At 47.8% G+C, this 9337-nt stretch overlaps 1 protein-coding gene across 3 annotated transcripts in view; it reads left to right on the forward strand.

Moving 5' to 3' along the window:
- Positions 1 to 8789, forward strand: part of CALN1 (calneuron 1) — a 440912-nt gene extending 432123 nt beyond the window's left edge. For all 3 annotated transcript variants that reach the window (XM_061209354.1, XM_061209355.1, XM_061209356.1), the window contains one exon: positions 8662 to 8789. In XM_061209354.1, the coding sequence (XP_061065337.1) occupies positions 8662 to 8789 (128 nt within the window). The remainder of the gene's footprint in view (positions 1 to 8661) is intronic.
- Positions 8790 to 9337: the final 548 nt, after the last annotated feature.

Here is a 9337-nt window from a genome sequence, read left to right on the forward strand (position 1 = left end):
CGGGTCAGATACAAGATTACGTGACTACCCACAATGCCCAATCACCATCCATGCTAAATAAGAGAGATTTAAGCTGGTTTGCTTCGGTTGGACCACTTGTTATCACCAGCTGTTTTGATTTTGGAGAACATAAGCTCAGTGACACTGAGACGAATTTCACATTTTATTATTTGGTTCCAGTCGCTGACATCTATGGAATTAAGTGGTCTTGTGGTTGAATCATCTATTTGCCTGTCACCAGATCCTTATTAAGTGTTCTTATGATAAATGATGTTATATACTAAGTCCAGGAGGAAAGGGATGAGGGAAAGCTGTCTGGCGTGCTTGCCAAGTGCTGGTCATTTGTTAACAGATTGGACCGACCTGTCGGCACGGCCTGAGGGATCAGTTCTGTGGGACTGTGGGACAGATGAGGAAACTGAGGCTCAGCAAGATGGAGTCATTTGTCCAAAGTCAAACTGCGAGTAAGGCTTCAAATCTAGGTCCACCCGGCCAAACCCCGCCCTGGCTCCCCCTTAGTGGCCCTGGGTCATTTCCCTGAGCTTAGGCTTTTCAAAGACTCTTTACAGAACGACTCTTCATCATCCTCACTCCTTTTCCATTTCGTCGCCAGTGAAATCACATTATATTTGGAAGTCAAGTAGACGTGCAGCAAGATCTGTGTGTGAGCCCTTTCAAGATGCGTCCCCCAAGTGTTGTCCCTAAATGGAATACCAGCTGTCAGGGTTTTGTAGGCATTCTGACAACACGCACGGGAGAGGGAAATCAAGCAAAAATCATCAACTGGGGAATAAATAGTTTCTGTGAAAGACACAGCAAAGATGCTCTGTACCATTCAGTATGATGTACAAGAGAAACAAATGTCAGAGGTGACCCAGGCCAGGTAGCCCCCCAAGCATCCCTGTGCAGTCATGTGGGTTCTGTTCCCTGCCCTGTGTAGACTAGCTGTGTGACCCTGGGGAACTTATTTTAAAACTCTCTGAGCCTTATTTTTTTCATTTGTCCGATGATGCAAAGATTGGACAACGGTGGTCATATCTAGATTCAAACATTTCTGGGCTCCTTGGAAAGTGAGAAAGAATTTTGCAGCCATGTCCCAGGGCTCCAGCTCAAGCCAGCCCTGCTGAAGTTGCAATGTTTCTGTCGGGATGTCAAATGCACACCTGGATTGGGAGACCTGGCTCATCACCTGGCCGTACACCTTGGGCATTTCATGCCCATCCAACTGAAAAGGGCATGATGTGTCATCCACACCATCTGCTCCCAGCTCACCAGGTGCCGTGACTTTCCTGAAATAAAACCTGTTCTCCTGGGGTAGATGTAGGAGGTTAAGGCGTAGGTGAGGTCCATGGCAGGTGGTGAGACAGGAGACAGTTTGAAAGAAAGTTGGGGCTTCGGACAAAAAAGGATTTTTCTTCTTCTAGTTGGGGACCTATCAAAGCAAACCTGTAGGAAAGTTTTCTGGAGCCATGAGTGAGGAGTGAAGAGATTCTGAAATACAAGATAGAGACCTGGAGAGCTATAGGCATGATAGCCAAGAACTCCAGCTCTGCGCTCTGGACAGGGCTGGCTTAAAATCCTGCCTCACCACGTATAGGTCACTTGAGTAAGGCACTTAAATAAATATTAAGAGCCTAAGTTTTTTTCATCTGTGAAATGGGAATCTTATCATAACCTACCTCATATGGTTGTTATGAGGATTAAATGGGATAACACGTGAGAAGATTTAGTACAATGCTTAACACATTAGTAAGCAATCATAACAAACAAAAAAACAAAACTGGCCGGTCCCTGGTCCCTGGTCCCAGTTCTCTTCTTATTGTTACTTTTTACCTGGAGACGTTGCAGAGTATGTACTGCTGGAACGCCACATCTTTGAAAGATGGCACAGGGACCAAATTTACAGGATTTGAACCATCCTCTTGACACAGTTCATCCCTAAAGTTAAGTCCTTGCCAACGTTGGAGTTCCCAAGAGTATTGGTCAAGACTCTTTTGGCTTCAAGTAACAGAAACTCAACCCACACCCCATTAAACTAAAAAGCACTGGCTCAAATAATAGGGGAAGCCGAAGGGATGAGCTTTGGTTGACTTGGACCCAAAGAGCTCAAGCAACATTCTCTCCCTGCCGCCACCTTGCTCTCATTCTCTCTGTCCTTTCCTCTCTGTTGGCATCATTCTTGGGCAGGCCCTCTCTCCCCAAGGTCAACAGGATTCTCTCTCTCAAGATTCAGCTCCATTCCAAGAAGGGGCTCCAATCAAATCTGCTTGGCCCGTGTGCCTACCTCTGGACAAGCCAAGAGCTTAGGGTACTCTACTGGCCAATCTGGTTTGTTACTAGGGGAAAGGTGAGGCCCTGGATTGAGAGTTCCACCAGGTGGAGAGGCACAGATCCCCAAACCAAAAGATGAATTTTGTTACACGAAGGGGAAGGATGGCTGGAAAGGCCAAAATAACACCTGACCACACCATGCCAGGGAGCCTTGCAGGACCCTCAAAGCCAGACACAGCGCTCTGACATCCGGAAACCCAAGATGATTTTGTGGTGACGCAGGGCCAGCTCATACCCACACATGTGCAGGTGGCCTGTCTTTCTCCTACAAAAGCATCACTTGTTCCCTTAGAGACCACATCTTCTACCTCTAACTTCAGGTCTTACGTGGGAACCTGGATGCTCTGTTATCACTGATGAAAAATCTCTTTCACAAGCTCTTAATTAACTCCACTTCAGGCTATGGAACTATCCAATTTCATACAATCATAAAGTGTCAGACCTGGAAGGATCACAGAACTCTAATAGCTCCCAGACCTGGTAGATCTGGCTAATTGTTAGAATCACCTGAGCTGGGTTTTATATTGTTGTACCATTTCCTGAGCCCCAAACTCCCTGCCAGGAATATCACTTATGTACATCTGCGTTAGGGCAATTAGTCAGAATTGTTACGATTCTGATTTGCCTTATTTGGGAGCCAGTGTCTCTGAAGATTGAAGCCAGAAGAATTATGAACCCATTCTACATAGGGTCACCCAGCTGGTCAGTGGCAAAATCCGTGTAGACTCCTGTCTCCGGGAAAAAATTCCAGAGCCACTGCCTGGCATTTGCCGAGCAGAGCCATGTGAATCTCTGTCAAAATAAGAAGGGGAAGGAACAGTCTGTCACTAGAGCTTACAAACCCAGGTCCTGTCACAGCAGCCAGGAGTCTGCTGGTGCACGGCCTCACTAATGAGCTTTTAAGAAAACAGGAAACCTCACTTCTGTGTCCTCCTATGTCAACCTCCCCTAACTCACATTTCATCCCCATGTACTTTCTGGACTCCTACTGTGACACGTACTATGTAGAAAGATATCAACAGCTACTGGGAAGAAAAACATAGAAAAGATCACCAATAGCATGATGTATTCTTGCCATTTTCAGTGTTCAATAAGATCCAAAAAGGAATAGGTTCCTTGACAAGTTAAACATAGTTACCGTATGACCCAGCAGTGTGGCTCCTAGATTTGTACCCAAGGGAACTGAAAACACGTCCACACAAACACTTGTACATGAACATTCATAGCAGCATTATTTATAATAGCCAAAAAAATAGAAACAACCCAAATGTCCATCAGTTGGTGAATGGATAAACAGAATGTGGTACGTCCATTCAATGGAATATTATTCAGCCACAAAAAGGAATGAAGTACCCACACATGCTATAGCATGGATGAACCTGGGAAAGATTATGTTAAGTGAAAGAAGCCAGACACAAAAGGTCACATAGTGTATGATGCCATGTATATGAAATGCCCAGAATAGGCAAATCCATAGAGACAGAAAGTAGATTAATGATTACTAGGGGCTGGGGAGGGAGGGGGATGAGGAGTGACTTCTAATGTGTATGGGGTTTCTTTTTAGGGTGATGAGAACTTTCTAGAATTAGGTGGTGGTGATGGTTTCACAACCCTTGGGAATGTACTAAATACCACTGAATTGTACACCCTAAAAGGGTGAATTTTATGGTATGTGATTCTATCTCAGTTGAAAGTAAATAAATATTAAGAGCTAGATTTTTAAAAAATTAAAATATCAGACCCTTTGAGAGCACGATAGATGTTCAGGAGAAGCCTCATAGGAAAGTCAAGTTTAGGTTAGGCCTGGAAGAAATGAGAGGGTAGGTAAGTGGGCACCCTTAGCAGAGGGAAAGGTAGGAACAGTGCTGCAGAGTCTTAGGTAGAGAGCAGAGCTGCTTGGCTGAGACAAAGGTTGCTGGGGGAGGGGAGGAGCGCTGGTTTAGGGACAGAGGGGCAAAGGGGATAGGAAGTGATCTGTGGTCCTGCCTACCTGCTGAGCTTAGGAGCTGGATAGAACTGCTTCCCCCAGCAAAGGGGGGCCTTCAGGGAGATTGCAGGGTGTGGTGACGCATACCAAGCACTGCTCCAGGAAGGCGAGTCTGGCTGCAGTTCAGGATGAATAATTGAGGGAAGGGACCAAAGCAAAGTTTTAGGAGCATCTGCTGTAGTCTCAGCCCGGGGCTAGAGGCTGCAGGAAACAGGAGAAAAACCGGCAGATCTTTTCTCCAGCCCTCAGGGGATACAGGAAGGAAACCTTGCATTTCTCTAGCAAGTCACGGTTGCACATAGCTTTTGATTTTTTATGAGCCCGTTGATCTCTGAAATAATTTTTGAAATTAACAGAACAATTATCCTTAGCTCCTTTTACAGAGAGAGAAGCTGAGGCTCAGAGAAATTCAGCCTCTTGCCCAGGGCTCTTCCTAAGTGGCAGTGAGGAGAAGAAGCCATATCTCCACCTCACAGTTCATCCTGGGCTGACCTGTCATCTTGTTGGGGAAACCAAGTGTAGACACTGAGAATGAATAAATACACAAAAATATAGTGCAATGCAAATATATGATAGCCAAAGACAGGCATTAAATTATTCTCAACAAACACGTTAATTAGTGCTGGGTTATACTGTCGACCACACCAAGTGTTTGAAGTACATTTCTTTTGGATCTTCCTCTGGCTGTACTTTCTATTGCTAAACAAAAGATCAGGAGAGAGTTTGTGTAGAACTTTTGAACCTGGATATTAGAATCAGACCTGGGTTCAAATCCCACCTTCACTATTTTCCGAAAGACCTTGGACTCTACTTCTTGGAGCTTCAGAGCCCTCACCTACCAAATGAGGGTCACACACCCAATTCACAAAGGACTATCGCTATTAATTCTGCAAGGACGTCTATAAAGCACATAATGCATACCTTGCCCACTGAGATGGGTGCTCAGTAAGTAAAGGGGAATTTTTTCAAGGTTTCCATATAGGAATTAGCATTCACTGGGCACAGACAACATTCAGGTACCTTCCTATGTTCTTAATCCTCACCACAAGGTACGTCTTATTTACCCCCATTTTATAGATGGGGAAATTGAGGCCCAGGGAGCTTGGCTTGCCCAAGCTCACACAGCTACAATGTGGGATAATATGATTGTGATTCAGATTGGGGTCTGGCTTCTTCACTCTGCCACACAACTTACATCAGAACTGGATGTGAAAGAATTCTCATCCTGGGACTTCCCTGGTGGCATAGTGGTTAAGAATCCGCCTGCCAATGCAGGGGACACAGGTTCGAGCCCTGGTCCAGGAAGATCCCACATGCCGTGGAGCAACTAAGCCCGTGCGCCACAACTACTGAGCCTGCGCCCTAGAGCCTGCGTGCCACAACTACTGAGCCCGCCTGCCACAACTACTGAGCCCATGTGCCTAGAGCCCGTGCTCTGCAACAAGAGAAGCCACCGCAATGAGAAGCCCGTGCACTACAATGAAGAGTAGCCCCCCGCTCGTCGCAACTAAAGAAAGCCCGTGCGCAGCAATGAAGACCCAATGCAGCCAAACATAAATAAATAAATTAATTAATTAATTTAAAAAAAAAGAAGTCTCATCCTTGCACAGAATCTGAATTAAAGACTCCAATCTCCAATGATGGTGGGTTTCAGAACTACCCAGGAGAGAGCTGGAAGCTTCACTCTGCTTACAGGACTCACGTCTGCATCCAGACTGGCATGACCTCACGTACAAACTATTAGGTCCCCAGGCCTTTCCTCCTTCCTTATCTCTCCCCTCCTACTGCTTTGAAGGATTTTTAGATCAAAGGTGCAGCCACTCTCCTGGGGGATAATCCTGTTGCCTGTAACCTTGTTTTCTGAGTGTCCTTCACAAAGAAGGGCTTCAGCAAAAAATTTCTTCCTCAGCCCAATCACACAATTTTTCTTTTCCTTAAGCCTTCGCCAGCCCTCAAGATAGGAAGGTAGATGTCTGCCTTCAGAAGCATTTTTGTACTGAGGAGCTGCCCGGAATAAATTAGCTAGTCCTCAGAAAGTGTTAGATACGCCGCTTCCACATCCTCATCTTATTTTCTGCTTTGGGTCCTTTCCTTCCCAAACACCACCTCCCTTTTCCTTCCTGAGGGCTGATATAACTTTTTACATTTGCCCACTTCTGGGGGCAGGCACATCTCCGCACCAAGGAAATTTTCTTCCTCCAGGTAAGAACTTATAAGATTCTAAGACCCAGACAGGATGAGCAAGGAGTAGAGAACTGAGCCAAAAATACTTTCAATCAATCACCGAGGGAAGCAGAGGCCCAGTGGACCCAGAAGGATTAAAGATATCAAGACAAGGCCTAAGAGACTAAGGCAGAAATAACCGACAGGTATTGGGGAGGGAGCCGGGAGCTGTGCCGGGGGCATTGGGCCTCTGTGAAGTGTGGCTTGCTGGAGAAACTTTCCGGTGGATGTAATTTGTAGAGGCCCCCCTGAGCCTTGTCTCAGGGGAAGCTCCTTTGCCTTTGGAAACATCACCCGCTTCCTGCTTCTTCCCTGCTATTTCTAGGGCATTAGAGGAGCCACTGAGTGTCAAGGGGGAGAGGGACGTGAACTTGAACATTTTTTTTAAAGGCGTGTGGACCCTACCTTGACCTTTTTCTTTTGCCAGTCTTCTTTCCAGCAGAGAGTAATTTTAAGGGAAATTACACTTCTTTTCTTTCTTTTTTCCACTCAATTTGGCCTAAAGAAAAACCACTTTCCCTCAGCTGGTGGTTTTTTGCAAAGTTACAGTAGAATGTCTAGCAGAAGGACCCCTTTGCAAAATGGAAGGTAATCTGAAAATGTTCTTCAGTCCTGGCATTGGGTTTCTGCAGTACCTGCACCCCGATGTCCCTAACACACACCTACACACACACACAGAGCCCTCCTGCCCCCAGCAACTCAAACTCTATCAGATTCTTGGGCCCTACCCAGATGTACTGAACCAAAAAGCCTGGGGCTGGGGCCCGGAGATCCCCTAATCACCTGCAGAGCTTATTAAAAATACACATTCCTGGCCTCCACCCCCAGAGATTTGGATTCAGTCAGTCTGTGATGGGGTGGGAGAATTCGCACTGATATCAAACTCCCAGATGGTGCCGAGGCAGCTGGTCCAGCGAGTAGCCCTGGCGTAGGTCGCCTCCCGCCAGCCTCCCAGGAAGGGATTTCTTCCACAAGCTAAGTGGTAAACTGTGTGTAAAGCTTACTGCGGGACCAGGACGGACAGGGAAGGAGGTGTAGACAAAAAGAGGAAAGAGAAGGAAAAGAAATTCTGGCGTGGGAAGCAATGCCTGGAGGAGAGAGCCGTTCTTTCATCAAAGCTTTTCCTTTCTTGTTATCTCCATTTCCCTATTTCTGGCCCATATTCGTAACCCACTAGTTAACGCCTTCTGATCGAGACCAACTAATGGTTTCTCGTGGGCCTTATAAAAATGGTGACTCAAGACCTGGCCCAACAAAAGGATTAAGACAGCGCCACCCCAGGACCCAAGGTCAGACCCTTGGGGCCGCAGGATCTGGGGGCAGGGACACCCTGCCTCCGAAAAGCCTGAGAGGATTCTGCACCTCCTTGCTTCACGTGGGTCCTATCCACAGCTCACGTGGTCTCCACAACCCAGATTTCAGCAGGCACCACGATCACCTAGTTAAACTCGGAAGATCACTGGCCAGAGTCCCCCATTCAACAGATGGGCGGGGAGTAGGGGCTGGCCTGAGAATCTGCCTTTTTAATAAGTTCTTGGTGCTGTGATGTAGCTTACCCAGGGACCCCGCTCTCGAACCACTGCTGTGCGTATCTGCCATAATGCCAGAAGTCCCTTAGAGTCATTTCAACTGGCAGCCACCCAAGAACAGCCCTGGGAAAGGTAAGTGGCTTCCAGCCCGTCCTGTAGGGATGCATCCGAACCTCGCTCTGTCTGTAACAGCTGCCTCAAACATGGGAGGCTGGCTTTCTGCAGAAACGACATGGCCAGGCCTGGATGATGCCTTTGGTGAAACTCACGCTGAAAACGTGATGTATTTCCTCGCTCCGAAATCGCTGTAGCGCTATTGCACCTGGAAGCCTAGACCTCACTCTGAACATCACATCTGCCATGATTTTTGAAGTTTGGCCACTTCATACCATTTGCCAGGAGCAGGGATGCCCAGTCTCTTCCGAGAGCTGTCCTAGAGATGCTTTACTTGATGTGACCAGTCTTCTTCCTGTGGACCGGTCCCTGGGCTTGTTGAGGAAGAAGTGCAGTCTGTCTCACTGTGTCATTTCTCTCTTCCCTCCCTGCCTTCCCTCCATGCCTCCTTGCCCTCTGCCCCACCCCCCACCCCAGTGCATTCCCAGAAGCAGAACAGACAGACCTGCGTCCGGAAGAGCCTCATCTGCGCCTTCGCCATGGCCTTCATCATAAGCGTCATGCTGATCGCGGCCAACCAGATCCTCCGGAGCGGCATGGAGTAGCGGCCTCCCCAGCACCTGCGTTCCTGGCTCACGCGCATGTGCTTGCCCCGCGGGCAGACTCTTCCTCCGCAAAAAAAGCAGATACGGACGGTGCAGACGCGGCGCAGTCCAGCGAAGAACCCAAGGTTGCAATGCAACCCGTGTCGTTGCAAACCCTCTTCATCCCCTTGGCAGGTACACAAAAGGGCTGTCTTCAATGCTTTAATGGTCTTGTTTCCTAATGCAATAAATAGCCAGGAGTTCCGGATGATCGCTTCGGCCGCCTGTAGGAACTCTAAAGAGAAACTTCATTTTCATCTCGGAATTCCCATGGCCATCCAGGTTGGCGGTGTAAGGGAGCAAGAGAGAGGCGGAACACGCAATCACCTCCGCGCCCTGTTCTTTCAACCCAGGGGTCAACTGGAGACTCCCTCCCTGCCCCACCCCAGGGCAACCCTCAGTGCCAAGAAGCTGACTTCTGAGTTGCTGCAGAAGTGGGGGCTTCCTGTCCTACCCTGGCTTTCTTCCCCAACCTAGTGGAGGCCCCCCGGCAAGGCATGAGGGGAAAG

This window comes from Eubalaena glacialis, chromosome 13, assembly GCF_028564815.1.
Source record: "Eubalaena glacialis isolate mEubGla1 chromosome 13, mEubGla1.1.hap2.+ XY, whole genome shotgun sequence".
Lineage (NCBI taxonomy): Eukaryota > Metazoa > Chordata > Mammalia > Artiodactyla > Balaenidae > Eubalaena > Eubalaena glacialis.